The sequence below is a fragment of the Drosophila gunungcola genome, chromosome 3R (assembly GCF_025200985.1).
Source record: "Drosophila gunungcola strain Sukarami chromosome 3R, Dgunungcola_SK_2, whole genome shotgun sequence".
In the NCBI taxonomy this organism is placed as follows: domain Eukaryota; kingdom Metazoa; phylum Arthropoda; class Insecta; order Diptera; family Drosophilidae; genus Drosophila; species Drosophila gunungcola.
Genome location: NC_069139.1, coordinates 20115960 through 20140806, shown reverse-complemented (window position 1 = coordinate 20140806; position 24847 = coordinate 20115960). Strand labels below are relative to the sequence as shown.

General features: G+C 44.4%; 4 protein-coding genes across 6 annotated transcripts; 2 read left to right on the top strand and 2 right to left on the bottom strand.

The window, feature by feature from the left end:
* Nucleotides 1-191: 191 nt before the first annotated feature.
* LOC128266491 (protein Cep78 homolog) lies at nucleotides 192-17905 on the top strand. Of its 3 annotated transcripts, none has more exons than XM_053003059.1 (11): nucleotides 192-519; nucleotides 588-722; nucleotides 781-869; nucleotides 8389-8477; nucleotides 13730-14060; nucleotides 14401-14591; nucleotides 14650-14826; nucleotides 15164-15338; nucleotides 15388-15850; nucleotides 16102-16516; nucleotides 16906-17905. In XM_053003059.1, exons 5-11 carry the CDS (start codon nucleotides 13733-13735, stop codon nucleotides 17581-17583), a joined length of 2427 nt encoding a protein of 808 aa, XP_052859019.1. In that variant the 5' UTR covers nucleotides 192-519; nucleotides 588-722; nucleotides 781-869; nucleotides 8389-8477; nucleotides 13730-13732; the 3' UTR covers nucleotides 17584-17905. The 3 variants fall into 3 exon arrangements, with proteins under 3 accessions (XP_052859019.1, XP_052859022.1, XP_052859018.1); XM_053003058.1 differs by having other exon boundaries at nucleotides 193-519; nucleotides 13711-14060; XM_053003062.1 differs by lacking the exon at nucleotides 8389-8477 and having other exon boundaries at nucleotides 13711-14060.
* On the bottom strand, nucleotides 1309-13114 carry LOC128266488 (cadherin-23). Its single transcript, XM_053003038.1, has 13 exons — nucleotides 12583-13114; nucleotides 8374-8693; nucleotides 6622-7852; nucleotides 6360-6560; nucleotides 5429-6239; nucleotides 4954-5362; nucleotides 4241-4895; nucleotides 4002-4183; nucleotides 3524-3936; nucleotides 2391-3457; nucleotides 1930-2324; nucleotides 1721-1865; nucleotides 1309-1648 (listed from the first exon to the last, which is right to left on the bottom strand). The coding sequence occupies exons 2-13, from the start codon at nucleotides 8615-8617 to the stop codon at nucleotides 1450-1452; spliced, it is 5952 nt and encodes a 1983-aa protein (XP_052858998.1). The 5' UTR covers nucleotides 8618-8693; nucleotides 12583-13114; the 3' UTR covers nucleotides 1309-1449.
* Nucleotides 17906-18146: 241 nt separating the features above from the next.
* On the bottom strand, nucleotides 18147-19058 carry LOC128266495 (histone H4). The gene is made up of 3 exons (XM_053003066.1): nucleotides 18951-19058; nucleotides 18525-18737; nucleotides 18147-18466 (listed from the first exon to the last, which is right to left on the bottom strand). The coding sequence occupies exons 2-3, from the start codon at nucleotides 18702-18704 to the stop codon at nucleotides 18335-18337; spliced, it is 312 nt and encodes a 103-aa protein (XP_052859026.1). The 5' UTR covers nucleotides 18705-18737; nucleotides 18951-19058; the 3' UTR covers nucleotides 18147-18334.
* Nucleotides 19059-19092: 34 nt separating this feature from the next.
* Nucleotides 19093-24759, top strand: LOC128266492 (activin receptor type-2B). Its single transcript, XM_053003063.1, has 6 exons — nucleotides 19093-19559; nucleotides 21161-21346; nucleotides 21428-21604; nucleotides 22748-22893; nucleotides 22989-23804; nucleotides 23879-24759. The coding sequence occupies exons 1-6, from the start codon at nucleotides 19514-19516 to the stop codon at nucleotides 24056-24058; spliced, it is 1551 nt and encodes a 516-aa protein (XP_052859023.1). The 5' UTR covers nucleotides 19093-19513; the 3' UTR covers nucleotides 24059-24759.
* Nucleotides 24760-24847: the final 88 nt, after the last annotated feature.

The following is a 24847-nucleotide window of genomic DNA, read 5'->3' as shown; positions in this document are numbered from 1 at the left end:
AATGAAAAAAGAATTGATTGATTTTATGGCAACTGAATATTTTACCCTGAAAATATAATACAATATTTTTAGTAAAAAAACCAAAGCACCCAGGCTTGTCATTGGGGAACCGGTATGGGAAAATTGGCTAATAAACTGATAACTGGGACCGGGGATCTTGGCAGGCGGTGGCCAGACAATCAGAGCCTCACATTCGTTTAACAACATAATTTTCTTCTATTAAACAGTTCGTTTGCCTTGACACATACTCCGAGTAATTCTCGTAAACAAAATACAAAAACATCTGCAGCACCGCCGATAGAGAAACCAGCAAATCCTCTCCAGGTTTCTTTCAGTGCATTTCGTCGATTTGCGGTCGACCAGCATTAAATTCAGAGCTTACATTGAAAATTATTGTTCTCTATTTTGTGTTCCTTGCTCGACCACCAACCAACAATCCAATCAAATCAAGGCGCCAAAGGCATTCATCCGAGCGCATCTGAGCCCCAGATCTTGTCCGGATCTTCCCAGTTTGCCAAGGTGAGTGGTGGCAGTTCCCGTTCGACTGTCCTATATCGGCGATTATAATTCTATAAGTATATCAGCAGGCGTGTCGTTTGCTTTCGGTTGTAATGTATACAAATGCCGATCAGAGCTGCCGTCTCCCCGATTAGTCTCTTTTTTTGTACGTTTGTAAGCTGCCGCCAGTTTTGAGAGCGGTGACACGGGGATACCAAAGCGGGGTAAGTGGGCGCCACAGGCTCCTCATAATTTTCCTCCTAATGGGCTCCATTCCTCCAGTTGTGCTGTATACGTATATTTTTTACATCATCATTGCTGAAAGAAAAGAAATACTGTCCACTGTTTTCTATCTAAGGACCTCAATCAAAGTGAGTTTACCATCTGTTATTTCACTTAAGTTATTGTAGAGACAAAGACAACAAAAAAATCGTGAACATGAAAAGTTAGTATATAGGCCACGATAAAGTATTTGTTAGCTTCATAAGTACCTTTGAAACAAAAGGTCGCGAATTCTTCAGACGATGAGGAACAAGTATGTATTACAACAACACATTTGTTATTTTCATTAATAAATTTTTTTTTTTTTTTTAAGAAGTTTAAAAAGCAATTTTGAATATCGTATTTAAAATTAGAAAATCGGCCTTGCGAGGGCCGCAATTAGTACTCAATACTTAAATAATTTCAGTTTAAAAAAAAAAAAACCTAAACAAGTAAACTACATATCGAATAGAAAAAATGTGAAATGGTTTCATGATCTCAAAATTACTATAAAATGAAGTATTGATTTATCTGATATAGTTTTATTTATTTCCTTAATTTGTACGAATTCGCAAGTAGAAGGACATAACAGGACTAAAACTGTTTTTTGACCTTCAAACACTTCGATATATATACATGGGTCCTACCTAAGCCTTATCTAAGTACAATAAATAATGTGGACTGTTGGTGCTATAATTCCGTTGTCTCCAGTTTCCTGGCCAGGATTTGAGCATTGTTTGTTAGCTTGTCGATTTGGTTATACAGGTTAAAGTGTCGATTCAGATCGTTGCTGTTGTTGAAAAGTTTGGCGGTGCCCTTTAGGGTTTCGTGCATGTCTTGCGTGGCCACTGCCAGGAAGTTATCATCCAGCGAGTCGTGGCCTCCAATGCTAAGGATTCAAAAATGTTTGCATTCAAATGTGTTTGACATTACCGAAAAGGGGTATTCTTTTTTAACGCACCTGCCAGTTTCTTCTGATTTGAACCACTCGTTGTCGTACCCCTTGAGCCAAATGGGGTTTGATCCTTGGACGCTGTGCTTGTTTGTATTCGGCACACGAGTGGCGGGCTCCTGCGCGTGTTGCAGTGACATTGAAGAGTTGCCACCTAAAATATTTGTTTTTCGGGGTTTTAGATCTGCAGGAAGGTCAATATCTTAACAATTTCTTACGGAATATATTGACTTTGGCGGCTCTCAGCTGCCTGCGGTATCCATTCCTTTGGGAGGCACAAAGTGCAATAGTGACCACCAACAACGTGGCCAGGAATAGGTTGGTGAAGACCAGCCAGACGAACAGTGGACCTCGAGTGGGTCCTGCGGTCAGGAGCTCTGCCTCCGCTGCCTGAGTGTCCAGTACATTGAGCTCCTTAAAAAGCCCGTCCAGGCTTTCGATGTGCGAGTCGATCAGCTTGAGCACTTCGGATACCTCGTAGATGGAGTTGTCCTCGCGCTCGACTAGATGCATGTACAGATCCGTCTTTGTTTTGTCCACCGAACCGTCCTTGTTCTCATGAACCTTAATCTCATCTATGTTGACAATAGATTCTGTGATATTTCCTAGGGTGCTATGGGATTTGGCAAAGATAATAGTATTATAAAGTCATATAGCTAGTATAGATGGGTTAACTTACTCTCTAAAAGAGTTCACTCGAGAACGCAGTTCGTCTGGCTGCAGTCGGAACACAATGCGCACCTTCTGGTCCTCCCTTAACAAGTAGATGAACACATGGGCCACATCCCTCATGCCCGATGTGTCGTTGGCCAAGACCACGAAATCGAAATACCCTTTCATACCCTTCTGGGGGTCAAAGTTGAGCTGGACATCCCCAGTTTCCTGATCGATAAGGAACGGAGCCTTGCGCACATTCTCCAATCCTTCGGACAGAGTCTGGCGGATTTCACCCATCTGGAAGTATCCAATCTTGCCATTTGCCCCTTCATCTGCATCGGTGGCTTCAACGCGCATGAATTTCAAACCAAAGTCAGCATTCGTCGTGATTCCACCAGTAAAGATTTTGGAACGGAATCGGGGCGGATTATCATTGATATCCAAAACTCGCACCTTGACTTTAACAACCGTGCTATCTGATTCCGGTTTGGAAGGAGTTGATACTCCGGAGTGAATCTCCTGACTGCTGTCATAGGTCTCATACGATGCCATCTCTCCATCCTCCGGTTCGTACTCACTGCTCTCCGCCGATCTCAATTGTCGGGAGTGTTTAAAACGATCGTAACCGGACTGTTGATTATGCAGAAAGCCCCCTACTCTATTGTTGATCTCGATACCCATGCGTCGACGTTTTTCGCCACCGGATAAAGAATCGTTCCCACAGTTCTCTGTGGCCCTCACATAAAGCGTAAAGTTGGCCACCACTTCGCGATCTAGTTCGCGATCGACAGTCAGTATGTGGGTCTCAGGGTCCAGTCGAAAATATCCCGCCTCATTTCCATTCACTATAAAGTAGCACACCTGACTGGGCGTCTCATTTGGATCGTCCAGTTCCAACTGATCCTTGTCTATGGTGTCGGGTAGCTTAATCCTTTCGGCCCCTGGATCTGAGTGCTCCGTAAAGTTCACGGATATTTCGTTGACTATGAATTGCGGCTCGTAATCGTTAACATTCCGCACATAGATGGTAAGGTCCAAGTCCGAGCTCAGCGAAGTGGGCAAACCCTGATCATAGGCTTCTATACGGATCTGTAAAGGAATCACACAAATGTTTAAAATTTAAATTGCTTGCTTTAAAAGGGTCTAAAGCCTTACCTCGTGAATCTTTTGCTTTTCACGGTTCAGTGGCTCCCTCAGAAAAAGCTCTCCTGTATTAGGGTTCACCTCAAACATCTTGTAACTGCCAAAGGAATCGGGTTTGAGGCGATATCTCACTAGGGCGTTCTGACCCATGTCTGCATCGCTGGCATAAGCCTGCAGTATCAGGGTTCCAACAGTGGCGTTCTCCGGTATCCGAACGGTTGTGTTATGAAGTGGCCTTACAAAAACCGGAGCATGATCATTGAAATCCGATACACAAATGTCCAGAGTGCTGTGTACAATATTCGTTGGAAGACCCATGTCCCGAGTGGTTATAGTTAGGCTGTAGTTTCCAAACCTATTTCGCAGACTCTTGCTGGCGAAGATTTGGGCATTCCAAGCGTCTACTTGCCGCAGCTCAAACATACCTGAGTTTAATTGGGAATATTTGGTGTTTGTACTAAATGAAATGAAGGAGAACCAAACAACTTACCATCTTTATTGCCTTGGGTGATGGCAAAATCCAGTCTACCGTTTGGCGTAGTTGGATCATCTGCATCTTTGCCCACTATATTCGCCACTCGTTCATGCAACTCGTGATACTCCGTGATTAGGACGCAGGTATTAGGCAGACTCACTTCCGGCGGATTATCGTTTTCATCCAACAGGGAAATGCTACAAGATTTGAGTAAATTAATACTTTTGAATGAACAGAACAGATTATTTACTTACAAGACCTGCTTAAAGGCATTCCGACTTTCTCCGGCCAGGAAACCAAATTGATAGTTATCCCAGGCCTCGATAACCAGGTTGTAGGAGTCCTTGGATTCCCTGTCCAAGCGATCGGCCACCGTTAGCACCCCCGTGTCCGCATCTATGGTGAACTTTCCCTGCGAACTGATGCGATCCATCAAGAAGGTGATCTTGCCAAAGTCTCCCGAGTCCGCATCGCCAGCCTGCAATGTAGCAACCCTTGTTCCTGGAGCTGCGTTTTCACTGATCGTATAGTTCTTGCTGCCACCCACAAAGTAGGGATTATTGTCATTCTCATCCAGCACTGTTACATACACATCCACCAGTGAGGATCTGGCTGGCAGGCCGGAGTCCGTGGCCCGCACACTGAAATTGAGCCACTGATGCTGCTCGTGATCAATCTTGCTGGCCACCACAATCTCGCCCGTTTGTGAGTCCAGGTGCATCAGCGATCGGTAGGTTGGATTACCCTCCAAAGCATAGGTGATGGTGCGATTCCTATCCACATCCGAGGCCAAAACATTCACAATCATTGCTCCGTTGATGCTGTTCTCGGTGATCGATTGCCGGTAGAAGGGCAGGCGGAATTTCGGGTTATTATCGTTCTCATCCAGCACTTGAATGCTAAGGAAACCTAGAATAAAGTTGGAGAATTGGCACTTAAAAACTTTCTGAAAAGTGAGGGAACCCACCTTCAGCAATCTGCCTGCCCTTGGCTGCTGCCAAATCCTCCACTGTGATGGCCAATTTAATTTGCTCCACCCTTTCGCGATCCAACAGCTTGACCACTTTGAGGGATCCCTCGATGGGGTCCACCTCGAAGGCGCCCAGAAAGTCGTTCTCGGTACTTTTCACCAAGGCCCCCTCTTCACTGCGACCCTCGCAGTGTTCTGGGTTCAGTTTGTACCGCAGGATGGCTTTCTGATCCAAGTCCGTGGCCTGGATACGGTACACCAGTGTGCCCACAGGTGTGTTCTCCACAATTTTCAATGCGGGCATTTCGGTTAGTACGGGAGGCTTGTTGTTCACATCCTGAATGCTAATGTTCACCGTACAAGTGGTCATTAGCTGGGAGTTGCCCAAACCGCCATCAAGAGCGATCTGTAAAGCATTAAAGACATTGAAAATTATTATTATATAGTAATAAAAGAACCCTTGTGCACTTACCACTGATAGGGTATAAAGCGATCGCTTGCTGTCTGTAAGATCCGGATCTAGATTGGCTCCCTGGGCCACCGAAATAACGCCCGTTTCCGAGTTGATGATAAACTTGTCGCCGGCACCCGTCTGGATGCGATAGACCACGGCATTGTTGGGCGTGGATCCATCGCGATCTATGGCCGCCACCTGCAGCACGGAACTCCCACCTGGCAGATCCTCGGGCACCGTTTTCGCGTAGAAGCTGCGCTGGAAGATCGGCGCATTGTCGTTCACATCCTGCACGTAAATTAGGACCGGAACCACCGTGGAGAGCATGGGAATGCCGGAATCGCGAGCTCGCACCAGTAGATCGATCTCTCGAATGCTTGGAGATCCTACCGCCTGACGATCACCATTACCTCGGCGACTGCTCCGTTCCACCAGCTCCTCAAAATCGAAGCTGTGCACCGGTCGCAGTAGTCCGCTTTGCGGATCTATGGTGAAGTTCGAGCGGTACATGCCCTCGACAATCTCGTAGGTCACCTGGCTGTTCTCCGTGCCAATCAGATCCGCATCCCGGGCCTCCAACTGCAATGGGGTCTCGAACTCCGGCTGGTTCTCCAGCAACTTCGTTTCGTATTGTCGCTGTGGAAATGTGGGTGCGTTGTCGTTTACATCCAGGATATCTATTATTATTTGGGCTGTATTTCTGTTGCCCTGACCGGCACTATCGATAGCTTCTACAGTGAGATAATGCCGGGAAATTATCTCACGGTCAAAGGCAGTTCCACCCGCCTGCTTGATAGTTATTACTCCGGTTATTGGGTTGAGATTGAGTCTACGAAAAAGGAAAGGAAATGAGTTGTCTGTCGAACCGATGTTTTAAATTATTTTTAATTGTTTTGGCAGAGCGCCGGCAGACCACTGATATAGGCCTATGATTTTGTGAATAACTTACAAGTGAGCAATTCCGCCTCTTAGATTTTTGTAACGTATTCCCATTGTTCCAAAATCCCCCGAATCTACATCCACCGCCTGCACATGGGTTATAATCGTATCCTGATCGCTGTTCTCCAACACACTTGCATTGTAGACCGTCTGAGTGAACTCGGGAAAGTTGTCGTTTTGATCCCGAATAAATATCTGGACATGAGCGGAACTAAAAAATACGGTATAGATTAGAATTTTAATCAACCATTTTGATTATTATCAAAACCCACCTCCATCGACTGGGCTCATCGACCTCCCTAGCAAATATCGTAAAATTGACTTCGGTGAACTGTTCAAAATCCAAAGACTTTGAGTTCTTCACCCGCAGCATAAAGTTGGCCTCATTAACCGCCAGCTCAGGTACAATCTCGAACAGATCGTTGGGCGGATCCAAGAACAAGCGAAAGGTGCCATTGTTGCCCTCATCGTGATCAAAGACCACGTTTTGAACTTCCTCATCGATAAAATTAAGCGGGGTGTTCGTTTGGGCGTTCTCGTTTACCTCACAACGATACACGGTCTCTCCGAAAGTGGGTATCTCATCGTTTACATCGCTCACTATGACCGTCACTTCAGTGCGAACTGTTGTGGGTGCCATTTGGGTATTCGATTTGGATAACTCGGTGGCCGAAATACGCAGTATATGAGCTCCATTCACCTGATCACTCTGCTCCTCGCGATCTAGTTTAGTCAACGTGTGAACTATTCCTGTGTGCGGATGTATGTCAAAGAGATCGTTGGCCTCCAGAGCATAAGCAATGGGGTTATTAATTCCACGATCTCCGTCGATAGCGCGGACTCGCAGAACTTTGGTGCCCACCGGGGCATCTTCGGCGATTCGGGCCACCGCTTGGACTTCCACGAACTCTGGAGGCTGATCCTCCAGATCCTTTACCTTGACCAGAATGGCAGCCGTTCCCGTATTCACTGGCCCCTGATTGGCACGATCTATGGCCAGAACCCTCAGCTGATACAGACTCTTCTTCTCATAGTCCAGCTCCTTTTGCAGCCTCAAGATGCCCTTACCCTGATGGGTGGCTATGGAGAACACATCGTTGTCGCCATCCAGCTCTTGCAGGTAATAAACTACCTGACCGTAGGCTCCCTCGTCCGCATCTGTGGCCTCCAGAGTGGTGACCACACTAGGAGCACTGCCCTCCGGGATTTCAATGGCATTTTGGTAGGGCAGAAAACTGGGCACATTGTCGTTAATGTCCTCGACCAGGAGCAAAAGGCTCTGCGTCACATAGTTGTGATCGCTGTAGTGACTGTCGGTCAGTGTCAGCACTATGGCATACTCGTCCTGCAGCTCCCGATCCAGCTCCTTGGCCAAAAAGACCTTGGCCTCATTTCCACCCGTGTTCTCTATCCGAATGATCTCGCTGTCGTGCGAGTTGCGCTTGCCAAAGGTCAGCGGATCGTTATCCGGATCGTAGCCCTTTAGCGTGTATATCAGGGTACCTAAATGGAAAACAATAAACTGGTTACCTCACAACGGTACACTAGATAAAATACTAATTCTGTGCGGTTTAAAGCTAGTTATTTAAAACCATTGTACACTTAAAAAAGATAAGCAATATTATATAATTGATAAGCAATAAACTTTAAAACATGACACTTTATGATGTTTGATATCAAAGAATTCCGGATATCATTTTGTACAATAGATTAAAGAAAGTTCAGTTCAAGAAATTTTAAAATGAGTCACATTATTCCGTATCGGACTGAGTTTATCTTTAAATATGTTTTATCGCTGCTGATTTTAATGTGTCATATATTTTACTCATACACTTATGAGTATTTAAATTATAATTTAAATGAATGTTATTTTCAGAAGGTAGTATTGTAGTAATATTTGGTTAGTATCTTTGTAAGCTAATGGAAATGTGAAAATAATCAAACAGTAGATTGAAATCTTTGTAAACCTTTATTGCTTTGATTAGTTATTATTCCTAGTCAATGTGAAATGCTCTGGCACTCACCCACTTTCGTTTCAGGACTCTCCTTGAGGCGCAGAACGATCTCGGACTGCCCGTCGATAGCGAAACGCGGCGGGCGATTTGAGGCAACCAAGCTGATTAGTGTGGTGAGTATTATGACTTGGATGCATTTGATGCAGCTTGTCTTATATCTAGGCGATTTTCGGGTCGGCTGTCCTTTTAAGCGCACCTTCTTGTAGTCCATGCTGCCATGGTCCCTCGATTGCGACTGTGGTTCGTTGTACATTGTGATGGGTTGTGAGCAGCACCAGGGGATTACTGCTTAGGGCCACTTGCACATGACAGGTAGACTGAAGTGACACCTAGAAAATAGGCAGAGTGTGTTACGACAGAAAAAGAAGAGAAGTAGAAGTGTTAACCCATTTTCCCCATGTGTCGCACGTTTTATGGGCCGTGATCTATGACCCGCCGGCAGTTTCGCTCGAGAAGGTAACTCAAAGTGGAGAATCTACATGGAGTTCTGTTCCCGTTCTGCTGTTTCCACATGCCCAAAAAAAAAAAAAAATAACTCAATTAGGTCGTAGATTTCTCAATACCCGAATGGAACTGGACTCGCAGTCTGCGTGTTGCAGGTGGCCGTCTGTCCGTTCTAAATGTCCATATGTTCTGCGTGAGAATTTGCCAGCAGATATTTGCGAAAGTTTTATGCTCAAATTAATTAAGCGTCAGCTTTTATTGGCCTTACTTCAGTTTACTTTAAATGCTGGCTCAGCGCCAGCCTGGAATTTCGCTGAAGAAATTTTATGGGTTTTGCGGCTGCTTTAGTTTTCTGTAATTTTGTACGAGGCTTAACGACCGGAACGTTTTCTAAACTGCCCGGCAATTATTACTACTTTGGCTTATTCATGTGCCAGATTTGTCTCATTGCGAATTGGCAAACAAATTGCGGATAAGTTCTCGCTTGAGTGGAGTGAAAATTGAAAGTTGTCTTTGAAAGATGATATGAGAAAAACCGCATTCGCGAAATTTTTAACGAAGTTGCTTCACATTTGGAGCTCATGAAAAAGTAACCCTTTGGCCATTTTATCTATTCACAGGGGGTGCGTGTGAAAAATGCTTTTGTAGAGCGATGACTGCATCTGTCAGCTGCAGATACATATGCATTATTAATGCCATTGTTCGCGGGTTCAACTCGGTTAGGCTCATTTGCAATCGGAGCCGGAGATCGGCGAGATTTGCCAAGTGTGGTTCATTGATTTCGCAATTGCCTTGGCTATTTCTTAATCACCTCGAGCTAATCGTAAATGCCTGCGGCGGCGGTAATTGATTTGTGTATCTCTGGGATCGCTCATTACCTGCGGCAGGTTGCATCAACATCGTTGTCGCGGGAAAATCAAGCGGCAAGGTCGTTAGAGAGTCGCCTTAACTGATCACGGTTAAGTGATTCAAAAGTAATCACAATCCGCGCCTGATTTCGCTTTCAACACGCGCCACATGCAACATTTTCATAGTAGTATCCGAGTTTCTGCGGCATTTTCCACATTTGGGCGGCTACTTCTGCTTCTCTTCGAATCTCCACCGACAATTATCCATGCATCCGTGGCCAGCGCGTTTGTGTAACGACGCCAACTGGGTTGTTTGGTCAGTTGGACGCTGCAGGGATGATGGGGATGCTCTGCTGGGCAGGCAATTTCATGCTGCACTGCCTCAGTCCAGCCGAATCGGGGCTATCAAAGCTGTCGATACTCTGGGTGTGGTGTGGGGTGGATCCCCATCGGAATGGATAGAATTCTGTACTCGCTATTTAAATATACATGATTCGTGATTTATGTTATAGATATTGTTCATGTGTATTTCAAACCGTTTCAATTGGGGACTTCGAGAATAGATATGTGATATTAAAATCAATTTAACCAAATCAATAAATTTGATTTTTATTAAAAAGTATTTTCCAAGATGTTCTCAAAATAAAAATTACTTTATACTTTATTCTATAAGAATTTAAATACATAAATATATAAATAAAATCATAAGATGAAAAGGGAAATTGTTGATGCAATCTTTTTAATACACCTAATACCTGGGCGGGCTATCAGTTCCCTCCAAATGGGACCATTCAAAGTCGCATTTAGTTTAATTAACTCAATTAGGGGCAGACCCACTTCCACCCACTCCATTTAGCTCCGCATGTGGGGCTTTCTTGCTGCCAATTTTCCACACAGCTAAAACCCACTGAATTAAGGCAAATTAATAAGTTACGCCGCCTCGGCAAAGATCGGCAAAGTCAGTCAGAGGGTCTGCCATTTTCCCCGGATTTACGTAAGTGGAAAGTGGCAGAAGTGGCCGAGGAGTTGCCGAAAAGTCAAACAAAACACTTGGCCCAACCACCATGACGACGGCCCCTTTCCGCAGTTCAGATACATCTCAGACCTGGAGATACATATGTATCTCAATCCGAATCCGAGCGAACTTCGGTGCTAATGACTCTGGTCGCAGGGTTCACGCTTGGCAAGTTCTGACCCGGTCCCAGTAAGCCAAAAGTGAAATCCTTCACGAAAACAGTCCAACGTACGCGGTATCCAATGGTCACCGCACCGACTCTTGTGGCTTTTGGGCTAACCGCATAACAAAACTGATGGCCCCAAGGTAATCGCCTCCGAAATGAAAATCCCAATAAACAATTTTGATTTGTCTGCCGCTGCGACAAGTTCCCAAACTCTTTCTCCGCTCCATACCAGCCCCGGTAATCGCCGGTTCATGACTTTCCAAGCCAGGCAGGGGCTCACTTAATTATATTAAATATGTTAAGCCCGGCCGAGAGTGGCAGTCTCATATGTATGAACACTCGAAAAAACATCGACCTTGAAGTCGGAAAACAAACACGGTATCATAAATACATTTTGTTTAGGAGTTTTAAGAAGATTCTTAACAAAAAACAGCTCGGAAAGCTTAATTGAAACAACATCAACATCGGAAAAAACATATTGTGGTATTAAATATATACATTTCGTAAATTAGTTTTAGTCCATCATTATTTTAAAAATGTTTTACAAACTTGGAAATGTACTGCTCATGTTGCAAAACTTTTTTTTTTTATAAAAATGTACTGCTCAACACTCAATATTCATATCTAACAAAGACATATCGACATATCAATATTTTATAGTAAATTTTTTTAAAGTGCATTACTGCAGATTGAGATTGGTGCGGATCGTGTTGTGACCAATGTTGCCTCCAGTTTCCGGCCCGCGAGCAAACAATCGGGCCCCTGGCGTTCCGAGTACTCCAATTTGAACACTTCCTCCCCCGTATTAGGGCTCTTTTGTCATGCCCATCGATTCCGATATGTGCGGCTCTCCGACAGTCAAGTCAAGTTCAACGCCAGCAGCCAACAATTGTTTGCTGGCTGGCGAACAAAGGAGCGGGTTGTGGATGGCAGGGGAGCTGCTCCGTTGCGGTGGCTTGGTTTTTGACTCATAGACCGGGTTCAAGCGACGCCCGCATCCGTCTCACTTTTCCAGCCAAGCTCTGAATCTTGGCTTTTGGATGTGGATGTGGCTGGTGTCGTGAGCAATTTGTCCGTTACACTCCGGCTCCTTTTCTGGCTCGATTTTTGCACTTTTCTATTTGAATTTGCTTAGCAAGTATTTCTACATTTCGGGCAATTAAACAATTTATTTGGCTGGCTGGTCTTGGAAGAGCAGGCAAGTCCTTGACACGAACTCTGACCTTATTTGCATTACTGCAGAAAAAAGAAGTTGGCCAACCCTTCGGGGCTGAACTTAAGGCTTCCATGCACCAAAAGAAATAACAATGTGCGAATTGTCTAATTAAATGTTAGGTAAAGTTTCAAAAGTATTTTAAAATACCTATCAAATTTAGTGAGATACATTTATCCTAATTCACTTAATTTTTAACAGGACCAAAAAAGAATTTTTTTATGGCCTTTCAAGTTTTAATATTCAAAACTTTGCAAATATGTTATTTTAAAAACCTTATTTTTATTCAACAAAAAAATGTCCCAACAAAAATGCAAAATTTCCATCACATTTAAATGTGTTGATTCTGTTTTCTGTATTGTCAATGTACAACTTTTCTTAGCCGAGGTTTAATCATAAATTCCGTGCATTTTCGGTGTGGAGCTTCATTCCTTCACCCTCACAAACCCTTAACAGGGAAACCATTTAAGTACCCCCCGAATTAAAGCATGCCACATGCCAGGACAGGAATGCAAACCGGTTGCGGACTTACCCCCTATAAGATAGGAATTTCCTATACCACGCGTATCCTTTTGTCGACTTTAATGAAGTATCCTTCGGCTCACTTTGTTGGTAATTATTTGAAGCCAACCAAAAGTAGCAGTGTCACACTCGAGTTTCTCGTAACAACTACCAGAGAACAGACAAATTTCGTGGTTGACACATTTTTCGAAAAGGCTTCGACGTCACTGGTAATTAGGCATAAGTCAAGAACCCCGCAGAGCACACATATGGAGTACACGATGAAACCGCATAAAATAAACGTGTCGCACGCTTTGAAATTGGGCAATGCACGAACCGGAACTCGACTTTGAAGAGGGGCAAGGGGTCCATATATGGTGGGCAAGATCACTTAATGACACTTTTAGCCGCCAACGGAACGTGCCGTAGAACACGCAGTCTTTTTAGGTTCTTGGCTGAATGAATATTTACGAAAAAAACTTTTTGCACTTTCGAAATCCGAAAACCGTTAAGAGTTCTCCGCGAAACCGAATACCAATTTTTGAATGAAGTGTATGCCACAACAGCCGCTCGACGACTGACGTCGAATCTAAAAAACAAGCTAACGAGACTTTGCAGCTCTAGTGGAATTGAAAGCCATGGCAACCCTATGGGGGAGAGAAAGATATAGCCGGGTCGGGAGGGAGAAAGATATAGCCGGGTCGAGAGAGAGACAGAGAGAAAGAGAGAAACTGCAGGCACGCGAGTAATTAGCCGACCGTAAGTTCCACCGGCAAGTGGGTGGCGGGTGAACTTTGTTTGTTTACAATTTGCAAGCTTGTTTCCACTGGATCATAACTGGAAGTCTGGAAGCATTGACAACAGTGGCCAGTGGAAGCCGGAAGTGCGTGGGCTTATGCAATTTTGAAGGTTACTGAGGGGTTTAAACTAAAGAAGTACACCTACCATGGGAAAATCATCTATTTAAATCATAGAAGTTTAAATAAATTTAAAAATAAACCCAAGCGTTTAACCATTCAATACTATAACTCTGATTGTAGTTAATTGTTAAAAAATTACCTTATATTTTTTTATTTAGCTTTTTCAATTTTAAAAGAAATATTAAAAGAATTTATTTAAAATTATTATTAATTAATACAAAATATACTACTCTCCTTAGCTAAAACCCTCTTCTTCAGTAAATGTCCTTGGGTCAAGTGACGATGCTGCGAAAAGGCAACCCTGCGGATCTGACGCGAAAGACCAATACCGTGGTGGTGACGCTTCCACCTCTGGTAAAGAAGTCCAGCAAGAGCCGGTCGTTCCATTTTCGCTATCTCGAGCTGTGCCGGGCCAAGAACCTGACGCCGGTGCCGGACATCCGCAGCAAGTCCAATTCGACCACCACCTATTTGGAGTTGTGCGGCGACAAGTTGGCGGTCAGTGACTGGCAGCTCCTGACCGAGGCCCTGCACTATGACCTGGTGCTCCAGCAGCTGGTGGTCCGCCTGCGTCGCACCTATCCACAAAGTAAGTGCTAGAAAGGAAATGTTTTAACGCGGAACTAAATCTTAAATCTTAATAATTTGCTCATGGTAAAAGTTTGTTATAAACTGCTTAATCGGCAGTTTCAAAAATTACCCATAAAAAGTACTTACCCAGAAATATATATATAAATAAACAACAAAATCGTTGCTTAGATCATTAATGATTTTACAGAAAATGTCAAAAAACAAGCAGACATCCCATCAAAGAAGACATTTTAAAAAGATCAAAGCCGATTGATCTGGGATGTTTGCCTGTTTTTTTTAGGTCTGCAAGGATTTATTTACTTGTTATGCACATTAAATCGATTTCCCTGACCCGACAGCGAACATCGACCCCATTGACACTGAGAAGCGTGCGCGGCTCTTTCGCCAGCGACCGGTGATCTACACGCGGTTCATCTTTAACAGCCTGGTCCAAGCGATTGCCAACTGCGTCTCCTGTAACAAAAATCTGAACGTGCTGAAGCTGGAGGGATTACCACTGCATGATGGCTATATCGAGACCATTGCAAAGGTGGGTTGTGTGGTGGGATCCTAATCGATGTCATCATTTAAATGACCTCCGCCCACAGTCGCTGGCCGACAACGAGTGCCTCGAGACAGTCAGTTTTCGCAAGTCCAACATCGGCGACAAGGGCTGCGAGGTGGTCTGCAACACGGCCAAGTATCTAAACCGCATCGAGATCTTCGACCTTTCCGAGTGCGGCCTTACGTCCAAGGGAGCCGAGCACGTGGCCGACATGCTCAAGGTAAGACGGTCCTTAACTTCCTTACACTACCCCTTTAATAGCTTAAAAATATTACATTTTGATTACCAATTTTCACCTACAATTTTAAAATTATTAAACAATCCATATTGAAAGAAATGCAAAATAAACTTGAATTATTGGATTACATTTGAAAATTTAAAATGTAAGAAAAGTATGTTAAATTTAGATTCAAAATCCTAAATGTATAATATTAGGGTTGTTGGTAGAAGGATAATGGTTCTTCGTATGGGTGTTATTACTTTTAGTTAGTTAGTTTTCCCTTATTTTTAATAGCCAAACTTTATTACCTATTCAAGCCACGTTTTTCCATTCCCAGATGCAAAAGATCACTCGCTTCACAGAGGGCTGGGAGAAGTCGTTGCGCTACCGCAGCGTGGATGTAAACACGATCGGCGGACTGCGCACGGTCCTGCTGGCGGATAATCCGGAGATCACCGACGACGGCATCCGGTGGATCACCGAGGTGCTGAAGGAGGATGCCTGGATAAAGAGTGAGTAACATACGCAGAGTGCTGTCCACATCCTCCAATTACCCCACAGAAATCGACATGGAGAACTGCGGCCTGACGGACATCGGCGCCAATTTGATCCTCGATTGCCTGGAGCTGAACACGGCGATCACAGAGTTCAGTGTGCGCAACAATGAGGGCATTAGCAAGTTCCTGCAGCGCAACATCCGGGAACATCTAGGCGAACCGGCTGAAGCGAAACAGGAGCCGGAGTACGACCTCAGCTGCGTGAACGGGCTTCAAAGTCTTCCCAAGAACAAGAAGGTCACCGTTTCCCAGCTGCTGGCCCACACCAAGGCTCTGGAGGAGCAGCTCTCCTTCGAGCGCACACTGCGCAAGAAGGCCGAGAAGCTCAACGAGAAGCTCAGCCACCAGCTAATGCACTCTGACTCCAGCAACTTCGTCCAGGAGAAGGTCATGGAGGGAGGATCCCAAACGCACTCGGGCAGGGAGTACGAGGTGCGCCAAGAAGTCATGCAGGAGGTCGTCAAGGAGTGAGTTTAAGATTTTTTTTATAACACTTAACAACATCAAAGAGGTAATAGATTGGGAATATATAGTTTTGGAGCAAGAAAAAACAGCGTAAATTAGATTTTTGTTAATAGCATTAAAATAACAACTCTAAAATTTCTTTAAAAAAATTGTCCGACACTAAAGCTCTCACATTTTTCCAGGGTTTGTCTAAATTTGTATGATATAGATTCAGATATATAATTCAGTGTAGTAAAATGGTTTTTATCCTTAGTTCCCAGAGCTATCGCCAGTCGCACTTCAACCGGCTGGTGAACAGTGCGGCCACCAGTCCGGAGGTCACACCCCGCAGCGAACAGGCCACTTTGCGGAAGGAACTGCAGCTCCAACAGCAATCCCCGTCCATGCAGATCAAGCATCTATCCCTGGAACACCAGCTGAGGAGTCTGCGCGAGGAAGTTGAGGAGGAGGAGTACGAGGAGGAGCCGCCGGAGGGGGAGGAGAGCCTATCCGAGGCGGAGCATTTGACCGAGGAGCAACACTACCAGCAACAAATGCAGGTGCAGCGCAAGCAACTGCAGGTGCGCAAGGTGCGCAGCGAGATGAAGTATGTGGAGAACAATCCCAAGGAGGCAGCCGCCAAGAATCGCGAGTCCAAGTCGGATCACGAGTTTGCCAACGAGCGAGATGTGAGTCATTTTGATCTTAACTTTCAAATTCTATTTTCATTCTTTACAACATTAAACACTTTAAAAATATTTAATCATTTAATAAATTGTTTTAATGCTTGAACTATTTCAGTAATTTTCGTTGAGAAAAGTACATTTAATTCAAAAACACTAGTTTTCAAACATATTTTTCAATAGGAAATAGGGTCGAAAATATGTGACCTTTACTGCAAGGCAGTCTTTTCTTTTGACTGAAATTATAGTGCTAATTTTTAAATCACCGAGATTTTACCTTTGGTTGGAGTTTAAAGAAATTTTAGGAAAGCCCCATTAACGAAATTGAAAATAAAAACCGAATGACGTTTTTTCCACCTTAATAATATACATGTCATATTTGTTTCTTTCTTTAGTTCAAGCTAAATTCATCAGTGCAGTTTGAGACGGACATAGGCGACAGTGCGATTGTGAATCCCGGCCAGCATTACGAGGACCAGCGTTACGAGGGCGAGAAAGACACGGGCTATGGTTATGGTTACGAGCAAGAGGCCCCGGGGAAGCGTGGCTACGAGAAGGGCTATGTGGTGGGGGTGGGCGACGGATCCCACAGGAGGCAGAAGCCCTCTAGCCTGGCCGAAGCTCTGTCCCAGAAACGTGGCGGAGGCTTTGGCGATGGTGGCCATGTGGCGCAGTTCGTCAACTCTCTGGAACGTAAAGCGAACGCTGCCAAACCGGGGAAAAAGCGCCACAAACCCCGGCCGGAAGACAATCATCAGATGCCGGCCAACGAGATGCAAATGGAGTCGTACATGTCCAACTACGAGGAGATCTCCTCTACCGATGCCACGCTGGAGAACTCGGATTTTGAGGCGGAAACCACGGATTCCACGTTGCGGGGCAGCGCCAGGTACTCCTCCATGCAGTCATTTGTGCGGCGCAAGCACTCCGAATCCATTTCGGTGGCGGAGCACCACGGTGAGGGGGAGCCAGGAGGCGGTGGAGAGCCAGGGAACACTGACAGCCACAGGCAAATCTCCCCGCGCGAAGTTTACCTTTCCCTGCAACTTCAGAGCCACGAGCCGAGCTCCTAGGAGCCAGCCCTTTGGCTTGCTCCTCCTCCACCTCCATCTCCATCCAAAATCCCAGCAGTCATTCGCAGCCGGAGCAGCGACACCTCTGCAGGCTCCTCCGACGAGCTGTACCACCATAAACAGGCCAACTAGATTCGATGGGTTCCCCACTGGGAGAGCTAAATTTCCAGTAGAACTCCCGGGCAGTACCAGTACAGATGGGAATCACCTCCTCTTTGCACGTGTCTTGCTCTCTGCGGATTCCAGCTGCGCCAATAATGTACAAAAACAGGAATTGGGCTTACTGATTGCCATTAAAGATTTACCATTTATGTGCTCTTTACGCATTTACTTTTGATTTATTTACTACGCCAATTTGGGGAACTATTATGGAAGCTTTGATGGGTACTAATTTGAATTTAGTCTTGATTAGTATTTAGACTTTCAAGGGCTATTAAAGGCTTAGCATTTAACTGCAGCCAATCGTTTACTAAGTGTCGTATTTCCGAAGGGTTATGAAATTGGATCATGAAATTAAGCATTAGTTTAAAGGTTTAACCACCAAAACCTATAAAAAATCAACATTTTTGTGATCTCTAAGCGGTTATTTTTGATTTATTAAGTCCGTATATTTGTGGAATTATAGAATACATGCGTCTGGTTAAGATAGTTTTGAATGCTACTGATTAATTATCAATTCGATCAATAAATTTGAATGTAGTTAAGTTAACCCCATGGTTATTGATTAAGTAGAGGTTATGGGGCCTAGTGCTTAACCGCCAAAACCGTAGAGGGTGCGTCCCTGGCGCTTAAGAGCGTAGACCACGTCCATGGCGGTCACAGTTTTGCGCTTGGCGTGCTCGGTATACGTGACAGCGTCACGGATAACGTTCTCAAGGAAAACCTGTGAATTTGTTCCCAGGGATTAACTACGTTTACTCTTTTAATACTTTTTATGTTACCTTAAGCACACCGCGAGTTTCCTCGTAAATCAAGCCAGAAATACGCTTTACACCGCCGCGACGGGCCAATCGGCGAATAGCCGGCTTGGTGATACCCTGGATGTTATCACGGAGCACCTTGCGATGACGCTTGGCGCCTCCCTTTCCCAATCCTTTGCCTCCCTTGCCGCGTCCAGTCATTTTTCAGTTATTTTCCTTTCTTCGTGAAATTGACTAAAGAAAAAGAAGACGCAATTACTGTGATGCGACGCCATGTTTGTGGGGGAAAAAGATTCAGGTAATTTAACTGATTAAATTCCATTTAAAGTAGTACGTCTTGTTGGAAAAACTTTTTTTACGTTTAGCCAATTACATTTAAATGCAAATGAACTATTTTCCTACTCTATTTCCCTTTTATTTATTTAATTTATCAGCAGCCACACTCACCTTTCAAGAAAATGCAGAAATTGTTTGCCTGATGAGACCAGACTCTGTACACCTAAAAATACCTGCCCCCACAAACCTGCGTTTAGTATTTGTTTTTCCAGCCCTCGCCAATTATCGACAATCGACCATCGCTAACGCCGCCCGTTGCGACAAAAAAGAACCGAAAGACGTGCTCGCCTAAAAAACGCTTAAAAATAGGGCCGTAGACCTGTGAAAAACCGAAAAGTGCAGCACGTAATCGCCTTTCACCTGTGCCGCTGTTATATGTGATTGAATCGCGGTGGAAAGTCGAGGAAAAGCCGCGGAAAATGTGCATGCAAACGGCGTGTGGCCAGCAAATTCGCTGCCGAGGCGCACATAAACTCGACCACCCACACATACACACTTAGTGTATATGAAAAAAGAGTGCAGCAGTCGCAGGTGGAAGTGAGAGAGTAGAAGTGCGAACGAAACAGGAACTCAGTGCCAAAGTAATACCCATACTGCACCAGTATCCCCAAAACAACTGAACAATCGCGTTACGTATACGCAACGAGTGCTGTAAACAAGTTATAGCCATAACAATGTCCAAATACGATCTGCTTTATCTAACGGCGCAGCTTATGCTGGGTATGTATTGTAGTGCGAGAGTGTGTGGGTGCATACTTATTGGCGCCTTAATTGCAGGCGCCATTATTGTCAATACTATATTCTATCAATTCTTTTCGATGTTCCGCTCTAATATTAGCTGCTTTCGGTTGTCCACTTTCATTCGTGAGTGATTCTCTACAGACTTCAGCGTAGTGTTATTACATTATTAATATCATACGGTTCTCGTTATAGATATGGGTTGTTTTAGTTTTGGGATCTCTTTTTATCTTATGGTTACCAATTATAATACAAGCAATCACAAAAATGCTGTTGAAACTTGTCAAAGATTAAAATTTTATATATCCGCATGCTAAACACTTCATAAGGGATCTCTGAAGCAGGTTTTGCTATAACAATGGGTATTAATCAATCGGATATCCCATTCCCAATCTGTATGTGTGTACGCTGAGCATTTCTTTGAATGGATTGCGCTGCATTAGGAACTTGTTGTATGGTAGGTTCTGGTTTCTCCTTCCCTTTCTCCTGCTCTCGCCCGCTCTCTTTCCGTGGCGCATTGCGCTCTCTTCCCTGTTGCTATAGTTGTTGTTGTTTCCTTTTTCCCCACAAGCGCCACTTTAAACCCATCCCTTTCTGTGTGCATAATGTGCCTGCTTATGTATCTACTTTACTATAAAGCATGCACGCTTTCGTACACACTCACACACAGCCAGCGATCCGATTACCCAAAGGACAGTGGGACAGGATACTAAAAAAAGTAATGGTCTTCATAGAAGTAAACAAAATATAATATCTTCCCAGGAAAAAATACCAGTTAAATAACAGTACATATTTTAGAATTCAAACTCACATCTTCAGATACAAATTGACGACAAACTAAAAAATATTTTTCTACCGTAACAAATACAAATAAAGTATTATGACCTTTTTTTAAACTTGGTTTTTTGTTTTGTTTAATGATCTGTTCTACAGGATAAATTTGTATACAATACAGGTTTTTTCTTATTATCAATTGCATTATGTGGAATCGAAACCCAATAGTAAGCATATTTTACCAAATGTCTTTATTATGAAATCATTATTTGGAAATATATTCAACCGCTGCTAATTATTGTAGTGTGCACCTAAAATAGTAAAATTTGTTGCGACTCATTCTGATGTATACCTATCTCTGCCTATGCAGTGACCCAAATGGCTCACACAAGACTGGCCCACTGTGCACTGCATATCCGTGCATCGGGGCCATGCCCACTCAGAGGCTGGTGTGTGGCCAGTGGGGCTAATTCAGTGCTCGAATGGGGTGGCTTTCAATGGCACAGGCCTCGGCTTAGGGGTCCTGCTTAAGGGAACTCCTGCTGGTGGGCATGCGATATGTGTACAAAGGATAGCGCCCACAAAGAGCTCTCCTTTCGCCATCCCTAGAAATGCTATTCCCCAAATAGGCTCGGTTTTATTTGCCCCACCTTTGGGCACTTTCAACCGATAATTCCATTAACTTTGATCTTTGACGAGGTTTACACAATCGAATTTTTCACGATTTATTTATTTTGAAAAGTGTAACTGATTAGGGAGGTCATTAAATTGAGAGGACTATAATAATAAATCTATTTTTCTCCAATTAGCTTGCTGCCTGCTCGGGATCGACGGATCCATCCTGCCCGAGGGGCACAGCATGATCAGCTGCGAGCACTTTGACGAGAAGATGTGCAACACGAGCCAATCATGTGAAACACGGATTGAACACTGCAAGTTGGAGGCAGACAAGTTTCCGAGCTGCTATGTCCTCTGGTCGGTCAACGATACAACGGGTAAGTCGGGCAGCAAATTACCATTTTTCAGACCTACTGACTGATTTGATTCCTCGTTTCCCGTACCCCGTTCCCATTTAGGCGAGGAGAGAATCAAGATGAAGGGCTGCTTCACGGACATGCACGAGTGCAATCAGACGGAGTGCGTGACCAGTGCAGAGCCACGACAGGGAAACATCAACTTCTGCTGCTGCAAGGGATCGCGCTGCAACTCCAACCAAAAGTATATTAAAAGCACGACAGAGGCAACCACGCAAGGTGGGTTTGGTTTCAATTTCGGTTGTGGTTTCGCTTTGACGTTGCTGCTACGGCAGGGATTTAGACTCTTTGTAGTGTTTACCCCAATTTTGTTATTTTTCCGTTTGCATATATTTTCTGTTTGTTTTTGTTACTCGTTTTTTATTGCATCTTCAAGTTGCAAAAAATAGGGCCTTTGCTACGCCCACAAAATCCCTCACCTACCATTCGAGGCAACGTTTTTCGTGTTAACGAACTCTCGACGCGAAGTGGCGCCCGCTCCCCCATCATTTTCTGCATCCCCAGGCCCCAGCAACCCCCTTTTTGAGCCGCATGTGTTGCAATTTCTGCCCTCCTGTGCACGTTCGCTGGTTCGTTTTTATTTTTATAGTAAGGTACTCCTCAATTCTAGGGTATATTCCGTTAGCTGAAAGGGATGTAACAGCAATAAGTATTTATCGATCGAATATATATTTACCAAATTAGACTTCCCGGCAAAACAAGTTTGTTGTCGTTTGATTATTCAATTGCATATAAGATAAACAATGTGGGCCTCCAGAATCTGGTCTGGTTTTGATCAACCTTTTTATTATATCTTAATTGATTCTGTTAAATGATTTAATTTCTTTACAAAGTATTACGAGGCCCACAACATTTATTTTAATGGATTAATCATAAGGCTTAGCGGCAAGATAAATTAATTATATATGTTTTCATTATTTTTTGTAGAAACAGGGCAATTTCTTCAAGAAAGTGTGCTGTATTCTTTCGTTAGCGAAAGCCAAACAACTATTTAAAAGATAATATCTAACACCGGGTATCCCAGAGTCAGTTGGCTACGCTTTAGCCTTCTTTCCTGTGTTCATTTTGGGGTGTTTGACATCGGAGCCCTGTGCTGCCAGGGCGTCTTTTGTGCCCTGCGCTTTGTCGTTTTGTTCTTGGGCCTAGCTTGCTTTTATCTCGAAACAAAATGAGGGGAAAAAGAGATGCGAAATTGGGGGCGAACTTTCGTTTTTTGGTTTTCGTTTTGCCTTTTGGTAACAGCAACCCCAGCAGCTGCAGGTGCACGCTGCCACTCGAGATGTTGTTCACCTGTGGCAAGCAAGGCAGCGCTTAAAGCACTCTTTAATGTTCTATCCCGTGTGTGTCCTTGTGTCGTTGCAGTGCCCAAGGAGAAGACGCAGGACAGCAGCAATTTGATATACATCTACATCTGCACCTCCCTCTTCAGTGTGCTCATGGTCATCGTTGGCATGGCCCTGCTTTTCTATCGGCGCCGCAAGCAGGCGCACTTTAACGAAATACCCTCGGTGAGTAGTCGTCCGTTGTTTCCACAACTGACGATTAAACCAAATTGAACTTTCAAACGGTTTGGCTCTTTAATGCTACATTTTTCTTATAACAGCACGAAGCGGAGATTACCAACTCGTCGCCACTGCTGAGCAAACGTCCGATTCAACTGCTGGAACAGAAGGCCAGTGGCAGGTTCGGTGACGTCTGGCAGGCCAAGTTGCACGGCCAAGACGTGGCCGTGAAAATTTTCCGAATGCAGGAGAAGGAGTCCTGGACAACTGAGCACGATATCTACAAGCTGCCGCGCATGCGCCACCCGAACATCCTCGAGTTCCTCGGCGTGGAGAAGCACATGGACAAGCCGGAGTACTGGCTGATCTCCACGTACCAGCACAACGGATCGCTGTGCGACTACCTCAAGTCGCACACCATTACCTGGCCAGAGCTGTGCCGCATTGCCGAGTCCATGGCCAATGGCTTGGCCCATTTGCACGAGGAGATACCTGGCACAAAGACAGATGGCCTCAAGCCCTCGATAGCTCATCGGGACTTCAAGTCCAAGAACGTGCTGCTTAAGAGCGATCTGACGGCCTGTATTGCTGACTTTGGCCTGGCCATGATTTTTCAGCCGGGCAAGTCCTGCGGCGATACACACGGTCAAGTGGGCACTCGTCGCTATATGGCCCCCGAGGTGCTCGAGGGTGCCATCAACTTCAATCGCGACGCCTTTTTGCGAATAGACGTGTATGCCTGCGGTCTGGTGCTCTGGGAAATGGTCTCCCGGTGTGACTTTGCCGGACCCGTGGGCGAGTTCCAGCTGCCCTTCGAAGCGGAGTTGGGCCAGAGGCCTACGTTGGACGAAGTCCAGGAGAGTGTGGTGATGAAAAAGCTGCGACCCCGTCTACTAAGCTCCTGGCGCGCCCATCCGGTATGTGCAATCTTATATAAATACTAGTGGGAAACTTCTGAAATATTTGCTAATGTTTTTATTGTTTACCCCAGGGTCTTAATGTGTTCTGCGACACCATGGAAGAGTGCTGGGACCACGACGCCGAGGCTCGTCTTAGCTCATCGTGCGTGATGGAGCGCTTTGCGCAGCTCAACAAGTATCCCTCGGCCCAGCTTCTGATCAAGAACCACACCAACATTGACGACGTCAAGGAGTCGACGAACTGCTTATAGAAGCGGTATTAAGCCACAGGCCAGCCAGCGGTACTGTGGCTGCCAGCAAATCAGTCGAAACCCCTTCGCTTAGCAGTGAAAAGTTTGATAAGCAAACGCGTTCGTGTGACGTACTGTTTGTAGTTTAATAGTTTTTAGTACCATCCTCAGCAGCTATAGCTCACATCTAGTAGGATGGGTCGATTAAATAAAAATATGTCGTTGAGGCGGTATATGTTTGGTGGATAATTTGAAACCTTTCTAAGTTTCGTTTTTAAATTACCAATCGGCCCATACCACATTAAGTCTGAGTCTAAACGTACACTAAGCAAAACTGAACAAAGAACGTTGGACGTGGCTCCATGTGCACAGATGTGTTAGTACTCATCCCACATTGACTTCATTGACTGATAACCGTACATAGTTATATATAACCATGCATATAACGTACAATTTGTTTGCCCTCCGGCAGTAGTTTTTGTGCAAATGTAAAGTGTTGAAAATTATTGTCGAGCCTTTTTAATTATAATTTGTATTGTGCGTTATTGAATGCCTCCATATAGTAATAGTTCTACTTATTCTATAGGCTTAAAGTTAATTGCACTTTAACTTGAATATTTTAGTTTTAATTTTAATTTGTAGACGTAACGTTTTTACTTTGCGCACAAGCGTGAATGTGTTTTAATGTGTTGTATTTTGAATAATAAATACTTTCCATCTGATCCTTTTGAGTTTATATTATTTTCCACAGTTTCCCATTTAAATCTTTATTTTCTATACGTAGTGCCAATGACCCTCAGAAATCACTTA